Source organism: Homarus americanus, unplaced genomic scaffold (assembly GCF_018991925.1).
Source record: "Homarus americanus isolate GMGI-L3 unplaced genomic scaffold, GMGI_Hamer_2.0 scaffold48830, whole genome shotgun sequence".
Lineage (NCBI taxonomy): Eukaryota > Metazoa > Arthropoda > Malacostraca > Decapoda > Nephropidae > Homarus > Homarus americanus.
In genome coordinates, this window is record NW_024725690.1 from 94,322 (window position 1) to 114,015 (window position 19,694).

Genomic DNA, 19,694 nt, shown 5'->3' on the forward strand with positions numbered 1-19,694 from the left:
ACACATTTACTGTAAGGGAAAACATAAGCTACTGATAATGGAATGTCACGGAGACCTAAACGATGTCATCACACAATGATAAAGTTAATCTTCTATAAATAGCATATACAGTATGTAATTTGCTTGAATCTTATATATTTAGTTCAGTAATTTTTGGCCTGTGATATTTACTCTTCTTTTATAATGAAAATATATGAAGTTGAAACAATGAGTTTTCTGAAAACAAATGTCTTGGCCCTTCTAGTTAGTCTTTCTGTGACCCAAAGTTGGATGAGCAGTTCAGAATCTGTTGTTGTTACATGTCTCTGGCTTATTAGTTTAAAATTCATCCACAGTGTTGAATAATTTATGTTTAATTGAGAGGATTGTTCTTACTTCCTTCATAAAGTTTAAGGTTAAATCACATAGATGTAGAAATGCCAAGGATGTCTCTAAGTGTTTACCATCAAGAAGAAAACACTTACCTGACCTTAATATTGTTGAGGCTATTAGTCACTCATGCCATTATAATTAACATTTGTGAGTGGCATTTCAATTAAATTTTCTCACTTGTTTATACTATCTACATTGGTCCAGATTCTTGTAGTTTTACAGTGAGCCCCATCCATCTGTCATACAGTTTGGGAAGTATCAGAGTCATTATGTTGTCTCTGTTTAGTTTTCAATGGCTCATCATGGTACAGTGAGTAATACGATGCAGTCATAATTATCTTCACAACGTTGGCTGTTCTGAGTTACAAAACAAAGATCAATTCATAAGCAATACTCAGAGCTCCTGAATGGGTAGGGAATATATTTTGGCTCTCCTATAACACACAAACTCAGAAGTGTGTCCAAAAGAAATATGAAAATAATTGAATTACATATGAGTTTAATGATGAATCTCTTTGTGAAGTATTCTATAAATAGCTCATATTTATATTTACAGTAACAATGTATTCTTTTACAGTTAATGTGTGGTTAAGGAGTAATTTAAATGAGTCCCATAGTAATTAATGCTGGCTTTAATACCCTGTGTGTTGAGCCCATGGGTTCTCTTCACAAAACTTGTAACGCAAGACCAACAGGGCTGTGCTTCAGCTTGTACATACAGTATATAGAATATATTTAGAAGGAAACTGTAATGAAATCCCTAAGTAACATTGGACTACAGTGTCCCCCTTCAAGCACCATCTTACAGAAGTCTAGCACCGTAGCTTTAGCGGGACAAGGTTACACTACAGTATAGAACGCCACATGACTTGCTGGTAATCATTTTGGATATGTGATATAATAACAACTAATTTGAAAATAGTTTATTATATTTTTAGTTCAGTTTTCATATCTAATTAATTTTAAGCAAGACATGACATTCTGAGTCCAACAAAATTAATTCTCTCAGAATGGTACATAATATCTTAGCCTTCTCTGCATTGGTACACAGTTGTTTTATGCGCATGCAGTTATTACTACACTAACTTGTCATCAACTCTGTGATGTAAATATTTGGAGATTACAATTCAGTAATCAGAGATAGGTTGAGTGATGGCATAAGTATTATTATTACTTATGCAGTATATATTAATGAAGCCCAAATGAGATTGTCTTCAAGGAGGTAAACAATTCACAACTTCATATCAAAATTTCATCTAAAAAGCTTTGATTTAAACAAGGGAATTGTGTACACAGTACATGTACTGTACATGGATCTCTCCAAATAACAACTCGTGGCTTTTAGGTCACCCAGCAAACCCAGCCCAGACCAGAGCCTGCAGTGGACCAAGCCAAGAAGGCCTCTTTTGAAGAAAAGATGAAAATGTTGCAGAAGCCCAGCTCAGAGGTGATTCTGGTCCTCTGTGACACTTAAAAGACGCTGCCTGTTTGAGACTTTTTGTGTCTTTTACTGCTCGCGAATTTTAGAATTTTTTAAATTAAACTTCTTCACATTGTATTTGAAAAGCAGACTTTTTACATCGGCAAAGGATTACTTTTTTACATTATGGAGTTTAGAGTTCTGTATTTACTTTCTTCTTATACAGATATTATATATCGCTCACAGTTTTTGCATGCAGTATTTCCTACACATGAGGAGGTTTAACATCGATCGGTTGTCTAAGGACGTAATAGCCACCACAACTTGTGTTAGCATGGTCACATATGCAGGAACGTCTTGCCTGTTCTCTCATGTCTCATAATCTTCACCATCTTCCATTTTATCACTTTATTCAGTTTTTGTTTTGGTAAATACCTCTCTGTAGAAATTAATTTTATTTTTTTTTACTTCTGTGGTTTTAACTGAGCATGTTTTTGGTTGGTCATCTTGAATCAGTACACTAGTTGTGACTGAACTATTGGGCAAGTTTTACTCTTTCCTTGCTGGTGTTGTCCTGCTGGTGACTAGACCCAAGATGAGGGGCTTCAGTCACTCAGTTCTCTCCTCATCGTGTTGATGGGGATTTACCACACAGTACGGTAGAGTTACAGTAAGAGCATTTGTATGGAGTTCTCATATTGCAGGAAAATAAATTGTGTAGGTAGTTTGGGGGAAAATATGATAGATTGTATTAAGGAATATGCTATCTGGGTCACAGTTAGATTGGAAAATATATGTATATTCTCTATCATAATTGTATGGATAGATGCTGGTTAAGGGTGAAGTATATGAGAAATGCCCATATGTGGGAACCTTGAACTGTGATACTTAATGTCTCAACCAAAATGATGTGCTTGAGAGAATCATTGATGTATCTTTAGGTTAAGTTTACTATGAAATAGAGAATTTGCTCTCAAGACATTTTATTACCTCTCTACAAGCTGGTGATATTCAGTCCGTGTTGGAACTTTTTATAAGTATTATAGTACTGTATGGGTACAGTACTGTACTTTAATATCTGACAACACATTAAAATTGTTACTAAAAGCCTGTGTAGGTTATTTACTGCACTGCATTATGGCTGGTACTCTGTGCAGTTCTGTCATATTCTTGGGTCATACCTTGAACCAGTTTAGTGGGTTACCTTTTAAATACTTATTGGTTAAATCTGGAAACAGGTTTTCTAGTAATATATAAGAGACTACAGTACAATATTTGAATCAGCCAGTTAATGAGTTACAAATACAATAGTTAGTTAACATGAGGCTCAAAGAATTCTCTTGGTGTTACAGTCAACATTTGTTCCTTTATAAGTAACTGCTTCTGAACAGGTCATCCCCCTTAAAGTGTTTCCCTGGATATTCCTGTAGTACTTTTATGTACTTTCAAAACATATCTTTACTTTTATCTATAATTATTTAGTATACAATTTATGACCAGTTTTATACACAAGGTAATGAACAGATGTGGAGGACCTTGGTATTGATGTGGTCCTACGTATAACTTGCCCAATAGGTCAGACTCTCGAAGTACACATAATGATTGGAAGCATTTTTAATTTAGTTCCTTTACTGCCTTCTAGAGTTGATTCAAACTATACACATGTATATTTGCCATACAAGTACAGTATGAATGTAGATTTATTGAACCATGCTTAAAAAAAGAGTAGTGTTGTATAGTTTATTTTCCAGTTGATTTGCTCTTGCTACCCTTCCAGTTTTCCTGACTTCTACTTCAACTGTTACTTTCCCCTCTCATGTGTGATAGGCACAGGTCCAGATGGAACAGCAACAACAACAACAACAACAACAAGAGATGAAAGACAGGGAAAAATCTGTTGTGGTTCCATCGCCTGTGGAACAGATGGAGGCCTTGTCTGCCGAGGACGCCTCAGTCATTGCCAGCAGCACCCACGTTACTTCTACTGTCACTGCCACCTCTTCCACAACCACTACACCTACTGGAACTACCACTACCACAGTTACTTCTGAACCTTCTACCACAACACAACCATGCTCTACAACATCTGTAGTTATTCCTACCATCACCACAACTGTCCCTGTCACTCCGCGTACTCTGACCACGATTCCTGAGGTGGCTGGAGAGGTGGAGCAAACACCACAGCAGCAGTTGGAAGGAGCAGTCACAGTCGAGGTGATCCCCCACCCTAACTAAGGCTGGTGACGTAGCAGTGGCATAATGATGAAGTAATGCTGACTCAGTGATGACATAATGCTACCCTTTCCCTTGGCTCAGTGTCGTGGTAGCTGAAGCCATTCTTTATGATATTAGTAGGCTGCTTGCTCCCTTTCTTGCGCTATGATCAACTCATGTATGGGTATTGTGACATGCTGCATTTTACTTATCTGCTTCTTACTTGATACAAGTGACAGGCATTTTCATATTAAACTAGAAGAATCTTCGACCGAGGGCAATGTAATGCCTCGCCTTTTATCAGTATTGGCATGGAAAGTTTTGAGTGCTTTACTTAGTTCGTCTGAAGTCTCAGAAGCTGCAAGAGAAAAACTTATCCCCCTTAACATACAAAGGACTTAGAAAATACAGTATAACACTACTGTAGTTAGCTTTGCCTTGTGTGTTGACTCTTTGAGTTACTCCAGGGCAGAGGCAAACCCTTAAGATCCCCTAAATTCTTCCCAGCTTTCTTATCTCTGATGCTTCTCTCATACTTCCTTTTATATGTATGTACTCTATACATATTTATTTTTCTTAGATTACATACAATATACAGTGTTTTTCTCTTTATCTTCATTTTGAAGCAAGATTTTTTCTTTTTAAAGATGTCTTATTTTTTAACAACCACTATTGTTATATTACAATTTTGTCTCAGTTTTGCAAGGTGTCTATACATAATGGTTTTTAGTTTGACATTTTTATTCTTCTGCATTATCTTCCGGCTCCTCTGTGTATAACCAGACAGATAAGGTCACATGCCTTTCGGTCACACCTAATGACATAACGCATATTATCCACAGCCTACCGTTGGAATCCAACCCCCAGAAACGGTGCCAAGGCCCACCGAGGCTAGTCAAGAGGTGAATATTTCAAATATACATAAATTTCCGTCCTCGTGATTCATAAATTTATTGTTTTTTTTTCACTCCTGTTGATCACGTATCTTCATCACAAGGTCTACTTCAAGTGACCCGCATGATCCAGCACTTGTAGTTGATAACCACAAACTATCAAGTATTTTTGTTTTTAATTTTTGGACATACAAGAAGTTTTTAAGAATAGCATCATGCATTTTATGACTCAACCCCATCCCATTCACGTTATAAATATAACATCATGTATAAAGAATAATACCCAACCCCGACCACAAATGTAGCATCATGCATATAAAAAGATTACCCAGTCCCATTCACATGACAAGAATTTCATCATGTATATGAGATCGTGTGCCCCATCCCATTCATCTGAAACTGGTTATCCTTTAATTCATAGGGTCAGGGGGAGATCCCTCTACCACCTACTGAGGAAAAGCCGGCAGTGGTAGATCAACAGGTGAATTTCTCTATTAGGATGTTTTTGTATTTTTTTTAGTCTCTAGGTACAGTAGCAGTACATTATGGCCCATGTGCTGTAGCTTTAATGATACTTTTCTACCATGACTGCTGTAAGCCAGTCTGCTTCTTCTGGGACGAGAAACAACCCAGTGTGATTTTTAGTAGCTATCTTCTGTACAGTTCCGGTTTGTTTAGCTACAGTACCGCTCTGCTGCCCTTCATGGATTATTACTGTACTCAGAATAGTGCTCTGAGTGGCAAACGTTTTTATTTTTCCTCTGAACAGTAATGAAGAATACATTATATATTCTTAGTACTGTGATCAAAATTGAACCTGAGTGTCTCTTTTATTATAAATTTTAACACAAAGGTTCTTTCAGTAATGGTATATAATTCCTCTGCTCCCTTTTTACTACTATTTTATTCATAGGCTCATGCCAGAATTCTCATGGCGAACTTTTCTTCGTAAAGATATTTCCTAGTCGTCTTGTGCCACGACTCTCCATCGGGTGTCGTGTAGCAGTGCATGTAGTGTACAGGACATTGTGCTGATGCATGTGCAGTATATGCATGTTGTCTCCTCTTGGGGTTTATATCTTACTGTATCTCTCACATCTTCCACAATAATTATATCTTCCAAACTGTTCCCGCAGCCATTCGTAGATTTACTGACAAAAATGTTGTGTAGAGTCTTGTGTACCTTCTTCTGTCTCACTTCCCTGTCGTGGCTTGCAAGAGTCTTCTGCGTGATGTTGCAGTGTTGCCTGTTACTACGTGTTCTCTCTCCATGTGTCAGGTGCTGAGCGACCCCAGCAGAACTGGCTCAACGCTCCCTGAACAGACACCAGCCCAAAAGGTGAACCTCTTTACCTCCCCAATACACAGGCTTAATTTTTTACACTTGATAAAGAGATGAAGCTCTTTACCACCATATTGTGTACTTGTGTTTTGATAGAGTTTTTGGAGGCAGTAAGCTTAATACTGTACAGTACAATACCAGTATTCTGTAACTATATTTTTTAATGAAGCTTAAATAGATGTTACTCTTTCCAGTTGATGTGTTGTCATTATTGAAAAGGAGATTAGATATATCATTTTATGAAGATCAAACAGTAACTTAACATTACATATGTGGTTTGAAGTTTATGAATGTTTAGACCCTCTGGTTTATTCTCTATATCTTCCTCCAAGACATCAAGGAAAATGTTTATGTGTATTGGAATTGTGTCTTTCAACTTCACCTGAAATTGATTCTACTTAATAGCATGACATTATGAGGAGAGGAATAGAATAACTTTAGTGTAGGACTCAGTTATGGCGCTCATATTGGTAATATTTAAAAGTCTTCATTGCTTACTATCTTCACACGGCTTCTACCTCTTCGACATTTTAGTTTATATTTTTTTCCCTGGAGCCTGTGGTTATAGTCTTATTTATCAGAGCACAGGAAACCTTAGGGAAAATACAGTTAGCTTTGTGTGACATCAACTAGACATTTGGAAAATTAGTACTGCAGGAGAAAATGGATTACTAAAAATATCTGACTACTCGCATATACAAACACTATTTATACTCATTATTTCACGATAGTTGAGCTGAGATGCCAGACCCCCATCAAAAGATTTAGTGTTGTGTTTTTATTATTTGGCTACACAAGAGTTTGGTTGAAGAGGCAAGAGTTACACTTCAGAAAGTTAATGTGAGAGTCAAACATTGGGTGAATTAGGGGAGATACTAAGACAAGAGATACGCTGCAACACTCACTCATCAGCTGCGTCCAGTAGGGGAATGAAGGTTGCTCGCCAGTATTGGTATATATGTACTGTGGGAACATTTCTAGTTTAATCCCAAATTATATGGTAACTCAAAGGCACAATATTATAGTGTTTATCCAATATGCAGTTAGCTGTATCATGTACGTTTATCACTTAAAACCCATTCAGTCCAGCTGATGATAACCTGTGTATAAATATTGTACTAATAGACCTTATCTGTTCACATAAGCTGTTCTGTATGAAGGCATTTAATTCATCCAAGCAGGTGTGATTAAACTATTTGAACCCGCTTCTCGACGGACCTGTCATAAGGCATGCGTGTAGGATATTTTAAATTTTATCATGAAATTAAAAGTAATCTCTCCTTTGGAATAGTTTTAAGCCAAGAGTAGCCAGCTGCCCTTTATTTCTTAATGGTTGTAGGACTTGATGAGCCAGGGATCCCATTAGGAATTGTTTGTGAAGATGATGACGAGTCGTGGAAGTCCAAGTTTGATCAGGTCCGATACTTAGTGGAAGGAAATTCTTATTTACTTTATGACATCCTCTTTATGGAAATGAAACTTGGGCAATATTTTCAGTTGTTTAGGTGTCTTGTTCTCTGCCAAATACAAGATTGATCAGAGGTGCATGACTGAGTAATTCACAATAAACTTTCATAATTGTGAATTGTTGACTGCTTCCTCCATTCTCTTCTTACATATTATTTCAACTCCCCCTCTCTCACCTCTCTCATAATATGGAGACAAATGAAGTATTTTCATTTGGTATATTTCTTTTCACTCTTTAGATTCTGAATAGATGAATTTATCCTTTCATTTTTCGTTGCTCCATCAGCAGCCAGCCTCGGAGGACGCCCTACAACCAGATCAACAGGTAGATTCCTCAGCTGGTGTACGTTGTAAACACCTAGTGCACGACACCTTGGATGCTTTTAATTTTTGTTTTTTACTTATGGTGCTGCAGGAATTCGTACAGTGATGGTGCTTTGTAATTTTATAATTTGGCTTTTATTAATAATAGATCTCTATTATTGCTACAGTGGATAGCTTGTGCTGTAATAGTGTAGATAACATTACAGTATCTCATGTTGTACTGTATTGACCTTGCCTTGTCTTGTAGGTCGGGAATCAGGTTTTGATGTGGTGTGACCATTACAGCTTGTGATGTGGGTCGTCACACATCGTCATGTAATACCGAGTGAAGTCACGTAGAAGTAATGCTGTAGTTATTGATTTGGTAGTGAAGGTAATGCAGATAGTGAAGACGTATTGATGTAGGTTGTGGTGAGGGTGATGGACAGTGATATAATGTATCTTGGTAAACAACTTTGGTATGGTGAATTTATTATGTTCATAACACAATAAACAATGGATAATGGCCATAAAACAGTGATAGTGATGATGATATTTTATAACAGGTGGGTAATAATCCTTACATATAAACAACTGTACATTATAGGTATATGGAAAGATGTAAGAGGTAAGGAGATGAGAATTACAAGGAACAAGAGAGGGAATAAAGTCAACTTAGGTTAAATTGATGACAAAGAATATGTGTGACACTAAAGGGGTTGAAAATATAGATAATGAAGGCAAACTGACTGTGGAAATAATGGTAGAAAGATGAAGATAGAGATGCATTTGATAGTCAGGGGAGGAATTCCATGTGAGGGCAGACCTGATTGCTGTAGAGGGTAAGACCATATGTTGGGGGTAAAGTATGGATGAGTTCAAAGGAGGAAGCCTAGTGTATGGGATGCGGTCTTTCCAACGTTGGGAATGTGATGTTTCCTGGAGAGATTATATACCAATTAAAATAAATACTAAGGATATTGACAGTGATATCCTGGTGTAATGAGGAGGTTACTGAGTGAAAATATGGGCTGGGGATAATCTTGTTTGAGAGAGATGGTAAGAATTCATGTTTTGGTAGCAGTTGAGATGACTTGCTGGACTGGGAGACTCGATTGGCTTTGAGCATCAGAGACATAGGATAAATTTTCAGGGTAGTTAATATTGTACCATCAGCTGAGGATATGAATTGAGGATGAGAGCACCGACATTGACACAAGGGAAGTCTGATTGAGAAGTATCCACTGGTCCTCGGGTGTGACAGATGAAGAGGAAGAGAATATGACAGGAAATTAGAGAATCAGTTTTTGAAGATAACTGGAATACCTTTAGTTCCCACAGCTTGTATGAATAAGACGGGAATAAACAGAAAATACTCTAGTAGGGAGTTTAGCTGGATTTATGGGATTGGATTAATTTGAAAGAGATTCATAGGCAAATATGGAACTTAGGATATCAGCTTTGGTGTCGGTGTTATGGCAGCTGTGAAACCCAAATATTGTTGCCAAAAAAAAAATATCGAATATCTAGATAGTTACATATATTGTACCATGAAATAGATACTTAATCATGTTAAAGCTTCAAACATCAATTGTGGTTCATATAGGTTAGATTAGGATAGGTTAGGTTCGGTGACATTCGGTTATGGTTAGAAGGAATAGTGTTCTCTGCTGTAACCTTCAACAATGCCAGACTTGTGTGTTGGGTGAGTTTATTTATCGGAACGTAAATGAATTGGTGTTTTTTTTTATTTCTCTGGGGTTGCTAAAATTTTCGTGGGGGGATTATATTTCTCTGGGGTCATTGATAATTATTTAGGGTTAATAATTCTCTGTGGTCATTGATAATTCCCAGGGGTTATTAATAATTCCCTGTGGTCATTAATAATTCTCTGGGGTCATTAATAATTCCCCGTGGTCATTAAAATGCTTTAGGGTCATTGATAATTCTCTGGGGTCATTAATAATTCTCTGGGGTCATTAATAATTCTCTGGGGCCATTAAAAGTCCCAGGGTCCATTAATAATTCTCTTGGACCATTAATAATTATCTCGGGCCATTAATAATTCCCGTGGTCATTAATAATTCTCTGGGGCCATTAATAATTTCCCGTGGTCATTAATAATTCTCCGTGGTCATTAATAATTCTCTGGGGCCACTAATATTTCTCTAGGGTTGTTAATAATTCTCTTGGACTAATAGTAATTCTCTGGGGCCACTAATAATTCATGAGTCGTAAGCTCAGGCAGGTAGTTGATAGTGTGGAATATTTTTATTTACAGTAGTTACCAGTCCTAAGAAACAACTAAGGTCTTTAACGCATACCAAGACTAGATTATACTGAAGACATCAACAATTAAAACTTTAAAGATTATTCTATGTAAAGACAACTTGGAATTTGCGTCAGGTTTTAGGATGTGAAAAATTATTTATCATTGTTCAACTTTCCAATTGGTTTGATTTTCAATGGCACTTCAAAATTAATTATCTGCTATTTGACTTATATTCGATGGACTTATCCTCGCTTTAGAATAGTTTACGATGTATGTGTGCTGTGCAGTTCAGTATGTAATGTTGACCCGGTGACCAGTAACGTGATTGCCGACATTAAACTGTTCTGCAATGTCATAAATAAACAGTACAGAGGATATATGTTGTTTTGAGGTCAGGTTATTGTTTGGTTTTGTTATATTATTACTGTATAACAAATTAACAAGCAACCACATCAATCACGAGAACCATATTCGTTAACACTACACTACACGCGACGCCTTGTCATTGTTACCAACTAACCAACAAAGCTTTTAACTGATTTTTTTTTTACGGGGATTAGCCCACCCGGGAACAGGTCGTTGATCCACATCGGGGCCTGGGGGGCGAAAATTTAATAATAATAATAATAATAATAATAATAATAATAATAATGATAAAGAACCATAAAGAAAAAAAATCCTTAATGAGAAACAATATATGTATGTTGTGTTGTCAAAGTAAGAGAACCAATGAGGCAGAAAGTCAGATCACCAACCTGGGACTTGGTCACATATGGCAGCAGGGTCCACCATTAGACAACACATTATGCGGTAGTACCTCCCTGTTTGGTAGCTGCTTATTACCTACTACCGTTTGCAGATTATACACGGGTGACCTTTACTTGTCATGTTGATAAGACCATTCATTTGTATATTGCGCTCTTGTGCGGATTCCGATTGTCATAGTCAATGTGTAAACTAGTAGACGACGCGCTCCGTACCAGCGACATCTATCCGCCGCACTACCAAATTTGTGCCTTCGTTCGTATGTTAACCATTACATGTGAATGCCTGAACTTTCCCGTCTTATAGTCTTTGGTAAATTGAATGTGTCACGTGTGTTTAGAAGAGAAGACTCCTGGAAGACGAGATGTGTTTTTGCCCGTGTTAAAGTGTCGTTCCTTATTTTCGGCGTAAAAAGTATTTGCGTTTGGGTTACAACATCATCTAAGTGCACGTGTTGTAGCGAAGATGACTGAGGACACCCGAGTTAATGTTGAGGTAAGCAAATTGACCGAATGATCTTTAAATGTGACAGATTCGTGCAATGAGTCGATGTGTCCAGGTGTTATTGATGTAGAAATATAATTATTGCAGTAGTGTAGTGTAGCATGACTTATTATTATATGCCACAATGTTCAGGTGTGAAACGTGACCAAGGCAAAATAGACCGATTAATAATACGTAAATTGCTTTAAATCCTTATTTGTTGTTATTATTTACACAAGAAAAGGTTTAAGTTATCTATACAAAACCGTTTAAATTTGCTGCCAGTTTTTAGTGTGTGAAATATAAGCATTAATAGCCGGAACACTTGTCTCCTGATACTCGCATCAATAGGTCACATGGTCGTCGCGTTAAACTGCTGCTCCACCACGAAACATTAGGGGAAGAGCATAGCAAAGTTGTAATGCTTTCACGTTTCTCTTTCTGGAATATTCTAGAGGCATGAAAGTTTTTCCAGTAGAAATTGTTCTAAAGTTGCTCCTCCTCTGAGTCGTTGTTGTAAAGTATTATTGAATTCATTAGACATTCCATGCTCAGTTATGTGGTTAATTAAGAACAGGTGGTGCTTATTCATTAAAATCAGGTGTTGCTCTAAAATGAAAACCGTTTGATAAGTATTGATTATTGTAAAGCGGGTCCAACGAATTACCCAAAATTACCCAAATGTACCCAAAAGTATATTAAATCAGGGTAAAATCTTAACGAATATCTGGGTCCTTTTGGGTAATTCGTCGGACCGTTGTAAAACCGGTGTTGCTTATTATAATTTTAAGGAGTTCTTGCGGTAAGAAAACACGAATGGCCGACCTCACATTGAACTTGGGTTAAGGCAGACGCGAGAGGGTGACTAGCATACGTTTATGTGGGAAATTATGGCCCTTAATGACACAACGTACTGTCAGACGTGAGATTGTCTAAGTGACCTAGATACAAGAGAATTGAGGCGTTACATCATCTTTTTTGTGAATCTGAGTCTCGCTTCCTGCCCTACAAAGAGCTTGTCAGTACGTTACAAACATTTATACTGTACTTGGTGTGTTCGTCAGTTTTGATATTTTTGCGTCTGAGAAAGTTTAGGGTTCAGTCTTCGGGGCAGTAATGTTAGGGTTCAGTCATCGGGGCAGTAATGTTAGGGTTCAGTCTTCGGAGCAGTAATGTTAGGGTTCAGTCATCGGGGCAGTAATGTTAGGGTTCAGTCATCGGGGCAGTAATGTTAGGGCTCAGTCATCGGGGCAGTAATGTTAGGATCGGGGCAGTAATGTTAGGGTTCAGTCATCGGGGCAGTAATGTTAGGGTTCAGTCATCGGGGCAGTAATGTTAGGGCTCAGTCATCGGGGCAGTAATGTTAGGACTCATTCATCGGGGCAGTAATGTTAGGGTTCAGTCATCGGGGCAGTTATTATAATCTAACGTCAGGGACCTTCAAGGACTATACAGTATAAATTAGTTAAGTCACCAAATAAACACATGTACATATTAGTAGTTGAATCGCGTTGATTATAATTTAGTTTATATCATATGCAGTACTTGGTGTATTAGCACGAAACTGTCTTGATAAGTGAACAGTTACCTTATGAGGAGGTGTTCTCGTCTATCGGAACGGATGACAAGTATATGATAATGCTTTTAACAAGTTGTGTGTCAGTCATCAGGGTTGTGTGGTGACGACCGGAGGTGCTTCCTAACTCTTGAAATTCACTCAGTAATACAACCACGACTCTCTTGAAATTATTAACCGTTTACGAGTTTAAATATCACGTAATATGAAATTTCGCTACATTTATAACGTGTTTTATCAATCAGTTATATAGAATTATCGAAAGGTGTTGGTAGTGGAAAGTATATTAGAATTCATAAGGAGAAGCCAAGTGGAATCGTGGTAAGAATATTTTGTGCTGTAGCCTCGTCATATACAAGTGATTCTTATTGGAGTGTTACATGCCATCATAATCAACAGTATGCTCGAGGATGAGGTATAGTATATATAATTCACTCTTAAAGTATATGCTCTATATAAATTTTCTCCTGTATTTTTTCGATGTTTAAATAAAGATAAATTTGCTGTAATTAATTGTGGAAGGTTATTTGGTGATTTAGGTTTGGTAATGGTCGTTTTATTTGCAGTGATTTGGTCGTTTTACCTTGGGAGTTGCATAGCACTTGATTTTCAGTGAAAGATTTGTGTTATGTATTGAGCAGTGAATAAACAGCTACGCTCATATTTTATCTCCTTCGGGTGGTAATATTGTCCTGGGAATGTCAGCGATTGTATTATTTTCTAATATGCTTGAAAAGTATTGTGGTAAAAGGAATTTGTATATATTTAATTATTTCTCTTGCATTTTTTTAACATGCTTGAATAGTATTGTGATAAAGTGAATTTGTACATATGTAATTCAGTATTTTTTTCTTGGCATGCTAAAGCTTAATCTGCATGACAGTGAGGCTGCAGAGGTACTGGTAATGTGCTCACGTAAGATTAGACTACTGTAGGATAGACTACACTTGGCCTATGCACCAGAACTTAACACTTTTTGAAGACAGTATTTTTAAATTCTAGTATGTCATTAATCCATTTTTAATATTCTAGTATGTAATTTTTACTTTTTTAATTCTAGTGGCATTAAATTATTCTATTTTTTGTTTATCATTCGTACTTTTTAAAATTCTTGCCATAAATACTTTTTAATATTTTAGTATGTTATTATTTGTTAATTATATTGTCATTAATGCTTTTTTATTCTAGTGTTTTATTAAGAGATGCGATGATGTTACTGTTTGTATCTGCTCTCACCTGCCAGAGTAAATTTTAATTGTATAATTGTGTTTGGTTACTTGATACAGGTAACCTTATCCTATCCAAATAACCTAATTCAGCCTAATTATCCTAACCTAATCCTGTTCAAATGACAGTCTAATCAAGCTTAAATGCCCACATAACCTAATTTAACCCAATTAGCCTAACCCAGTTTGGATAACCTAATGTAACCGAACCCAATCTTATTATAATCCAACCCAATCTGTGTGACCTAACAACATAACCTAACCCAATCCTATGGTATAACCCAGCATAACCTAACCCAATCCTATGGTATAACCCAGCATAACCTAACCCAATCCTATGGTATAACCCAGCATAACCTAACCCAATCCTATGGTATAACCCAGCATAACCTAACCCAATCCTATGGTATAACCCAGCATAACCTAACCCAATCCACTAATCCATTTAGCCAACCCAACCCAAATTACCAGTCCCAATTACCAGTCCCAATCTAACCCCAATTAACTGGGTGGGAGGGACAGAAAACTTTAACCGAAACATAACTAATGTGTTATTTCCTTATCGCCGCCGCGTCTTCAGATCACCGGTCCGGGCCCCGCTAGTGCTGACGCTGGTGAGGCTGAGGGCCCGAGCGACGCCAAGCTGACACCGTTGACGTCCTCCGAAGAGCGCCACGTCAGCTTCGAGGAGGATGGCGGCGTACCGGGTGAAGAAGGGCCGCCGAAGAAGAAAATGAACGCGAGGGAAAGATGGTACTGGGCGTTCAACAAGATCGTCGGCGAGCTAAACGTGAGTACCTTTTATTTACCATCTCTTCCTCCTCCGTTCTTTTATGCCGTTCTTGTAACCCCTACTGTGAAATCCGGATACCAGAAGCTGAGTTCGGGTTCACTAATGTCACGTTTTGAATCTAATATAATTTACTCGTGTGATTTGCTATAGTTCACTTCGCTAAACATAGAAAATACAGAGACAACTTGAGAGGGTAAACCATACCACACCTCTCACCTCCCTGGTATGTAGAGCTCACAGTGGTATTTGAGAACCTTTTAAGTCTTGAATTCTCCCCTCCCAATGTGTTGAACGTGCCGAGAGGTTCAAAATTTTGGGGTTCAGATTCGATCGGGTAAATAAAATCCCATTAAGTTTCTCTCTGGGATTTTTTTTTTATGATTTTACTGTAATTCTAATGGCTGAGGGATTTTATGGACGTCTGTGTCTGTATTGGGATTTGAACCTAATTTGATACTGTATTATAAGGCACTAAATAGGTACACCCTGCCCAACTTTCCCCAACCCAACCCTGCCCAACCCCGCCCAACCCAACCCCGCCCAACCCAACCCCGCCCAACCCCAGGTAGCATAAGGGTGGTCAATCATCAGGTCCAATAAGCTGGGGTGGTGTTAATCTTCAACTGCGTCCGATATTTGTCATCTCTGTGTTGATATTCAGATTTATGTCCATCTACAGCATCTGTGTATTGAGGTAAGTGAGAGATTGATGCCACAGCTACACAAGGTAAGGTTTAGTGATGACAGGTGTTGGGTTATTACAGCTACACAAGGTAAGGTTTAGTGATGACAGGTGTTGGGTTATTACAGCTACACAAGGTAAGGTTTAGTGATGACAGGTGTTGGGTTATTACAGCTACACAAGGTAAGGTTTAGTGATGACAGGTGTTGGGTTATTGTTATTATTGTGTTGATTTACGACACGTGACGAAGGTATTGTATTTTGACAGGTGTTGGATAATTGCTAATTTATTATTAATTCGAAGTGATTTACAGTTTATATATATATTATTTTTTTTTACCAAGTGACGGAGCTGTTTTATGGTATTGTAAACATTGGCGTGGGAGTATATTATGGTGGGTGGAAGAGAGTCACCTGTATGTAATATTAAATTCAGTACCACGAAACAGAAACAAGTATACACCTAAAGTTCCTATAGAGTATGTTGTGTATACTGTGTGTATGTGTATACTGTGTGTGTGTGTATACTGTGTGTATGTCCTTGAATTGGGAGTGTTGCCATCGGTAGTGCATACATTAACTTTGGTAAACGGGGACACCTGGTCAATGCTGATAATTGCTACACAGGTAAACGCATCCTTGATCGTCAATAGGGTTCAGGTAATTAATAGACGTGGGTGTTAGGGGGCGGCTCTGGACTTACCCGTCTGAAAGGGATGTGTTAGTGTTCTGTGTTAGGAGTGGTGGAGGGTTAGGTGGTGATTGGATAGTTCTGCTGTTAGTACTACTGAAATAAGCTGGGGTGCCTAGTCTTCAGGTGAAATAAGCTGGGGTACCTAATCTGCTGGTGAAATAAGCTGGGTTGTCTGAAAGGGATGTGTTAGTGTTCTGTGTTAGGAGTGGTGGAGGGTTAGGTGGTGATTGGATAGTTCTGCTGTTAGTACTACTGAAATAAGCTGGGGTGCCTAGTCTTCAGGTGAAATAAGCTGGGGTACCTAATCTGCTGGTGAAATAAGCTGGGTTGTCCAATTTCTTGGTGAAATAAGCTGGGGTACCTAATCTGCTGGTGAAATAAGCTGGGGTGCCTAATCTCCTGGTGAAATAAGCTGGGTTGTCCAATTTCTTGGTGAAATAAGCTGGGGTACATAGTCTTCACGTGAAATAAGCTGGGGCGCCTAATCTCCTGGTGAAATAAGCTGGGGTGCCTATTATACAGGTGATCCGTTAATTGGTTTGTAAGTAAGCAATGAATGTGTGTGTGTGTGTGTGTGTTGGTTTAGCGAAGAGTTATTAATAAACGAGAGTACACTTGATATCGTTAACGTATTTAATATATTTACCAAAACATCCGGGACTTGCGATATACATGTACAGTATTGTATTATTTTACGTTAATACGACGTTTGATAGTATTAAAAGTTGCATGATTGCTTTTGTTACCTGTTATTTGTACGTTTTTTTCGACGTAATGTTAATTTGTAACAAAATACCTGTAATAATTAATGAAATTTGAGTGAATTGTGCTTACCTGTGTTTTTTTAAGGGGGGGAATATGACAAAAACAATCCACTCACTTTATGACAACATTGTATCGTGTTATGTTGCCAATTGGTTTATTTTCTGTGTGATTAAATGGTATCTAATTTCCTTTTAAATTATCTGGTATTATTTTGTTATGGTTTTAGCTGGAGTCAAGGTTTAGTATGATTTTTTTTTAGTATCTACCGAATTTGGAATTGGGAGGAAAGAGATAATTTGATAAAGAGACGAGAAACACAACCTTGGGGGTGATGAAGACAGGAAGAGGTAGAGAGATAATGTGATAATGGTGGAGCTAGGACGTAAGGGACGATAAAAGGAGATAAGATGGCCGGGGTTAGGTTAGTGGTGTTAAGGGGTATTGTTTTACTCCTGCTCACACACACACACACACACACACACACACACACACACACACAGACAGACAGACAGAAGTGACAGATAATAAAGATATATATCCCCACAAGTGCAGAAGCTTCCAGCGTAACAGACGGACACTGTGGAGGGACTTGCCGACTCTGTTATTACGGAGGGTCTTAAGAGAAGGATTACTTGACGAGTCGAGTCCTTCGGCATGTCGGGTCCCTGAGTTTAGAAGAGAGATTAAAATAAATTCCTTCGGTAGGGAGGGAGGTAACTATTTGTAAAAAAGCATGTCCAAGTTCTGGGTTTTGTTGAGGTGTGTGTGTGTGTGTTTGTGTGTGTGTGTGTGAGTGAGTGAGTGAGTGTCAGTTTCTGTGTGAGAGTCAGTGAGTGTGTGAGTGTCCCGCGGGAAAGGAGGAAGATAACCTAGGTGATTGGTAAGCCAGGGAGTGTAACGTGAGAGAAAACGACTGAGGTAACACGGCTGGGAGTTCTCTCACTCCAGGCGGGTAGGCTCCGTGTGGCTCCGTCGGTCTTGTTTATGTCTGGTCACTAGCGATCGTCTGTTGTTTGTTTATTATCGTTTTGTTTACGTGTTTCGGGTCGCTGTGTACTGTTGGATCCTAATGTCAAAATATACGTACACTTATTTTGTGGGTTTTTTTTTTACAACCAATTCTCGTGTAAAAATGTTGTAGCTGATGGGACATTTATCGCCGTTTACATGTAAATAATCGTCTTATCGGGATATTTATGTGATGCGTCTTGAGGGTCATTTATTTTCATTGTTGACACGTAAATGCTGTAGCCTATGGGGCATTAATTTACACGCAGTTCAACGTAAATCTTAAGGGAAATTTACACAGTTCAACGTAAATACTCCTACTTCGGGGAATTTATTTACACCAGTCACTCGCAGATGCTCAAGGTTAAATGAGATATTTGTACACAGGTGTCAAGACCACCTTTTCGATGTGATTAAATATGTACAGGTGTGAATCATCTTTTGAATACTTAATGCTTGGTAAGATAATTTGTTCTCGAACCCAATAATAATAATAATGATAATAATAATAATAATAATAATAATAATAATAATAATAATAATGGGTTTGTTCAGTGGAAAATTTTACGTAAGAACCATTAATGACTGTGTGTGTGTACTGTATAACCGTTTATATATATATGTGCATCATTTCTAAGTTTATACGTACATGTGGGTAAATGAGTATTAGTACATGTGTGTGTGTGTGTGTAGATAGTTATGTACGTGTGTATGTGTGGTCTCACCTACGCGAGTTATTGATTGAGTCTCTCACCTGAGGCTGTGTGACACCTTTACTGATATAACTGTAGGCTCGAGTCACCCAGACGTGAAGTAAAGATTGTGTTGTTGTTTGTAGGTCGAGAGGTCAGGGTTCAGTCCTCTGTTGTTTACTGCTATGGGTAGACAGTACTGTGTTGTTTACTGTTGTGGGTAGACAGTGCTGTGTTGTTTACTGTTGTGGGTAGACAGTGCTGTGTTGTTTACTGTTGTGGGTAGACAGTGCTGTGTTGTTTACTGTTGTGGGTAGACAGTGCTGTGTTGTTTACTGTTGTGGGTAGACAGTGCTGTGTTGTTTACTGTTGTAGGTAGACAGTGCTGTGTTGTTTACTGTTGTGGGTAGACAGTGCTGTGTTGTTTACTGTTGTGGGTAGACAGTGCTGTGTTGTTTACTGTTGTGGGTAGACAGTGCTGTGTTGTTTACTGCTATGGGTAGACAGTGCTGTGTTGTTTACTGTTGTGGGTAGACCGTGCTGTGTTGTTTACTGTTGTAGACAGCTGTGTTGTTTACTGTTGTGTAGACAGTGCTGTGTTGTTTACTGTTGTAGTAGACAGTGCTGTGTTGTTTACTGTTGTGGGTAGACCGTGCTGTGTTGTTTACTGTTGTGGGTAGACAGTGCTGTGTTGTTTACTGTTGTGGGTAGACAGTGCTGTGTTGTT

At 38.1% G+C, this 19,694-nt stretch overlaps 1 protein-coding gene across 1 annotated transcript in view; it reads left to right on the forward strand.

Annotated features, from left to right (window-relative positions):
* Positions 1-15,315, forward strand: part of LOC121865276 — a gene marked incomplete at its 5' end in the record, with an annotated part of 105,981 nt that extends 90,666 nt beyond the window's left edge. The window contains 7 exon segments of the mRNA XM_042364631.1: positions 1,718-1,819; positions 4,849-4,908; positions 5,321-5,380; positions 6,179-6,238; positions 7,995-8,033; positions 14,914-15,123; positions 15,277-15,315. Of these exon segments, the coding sequence (XP_042220565.1) occupies positions 1,718-1,819; positions 4,849-4,908; positions 5,321-5,380; positions 6,179-6,238; positions 7,995-8,033; positions 14,914-15,123; positions 15,277-15,315 (570 nt within the window).
* Between the last annotated feature and the right edge of the window lie 4,379 nt (positions 15,316-19,694).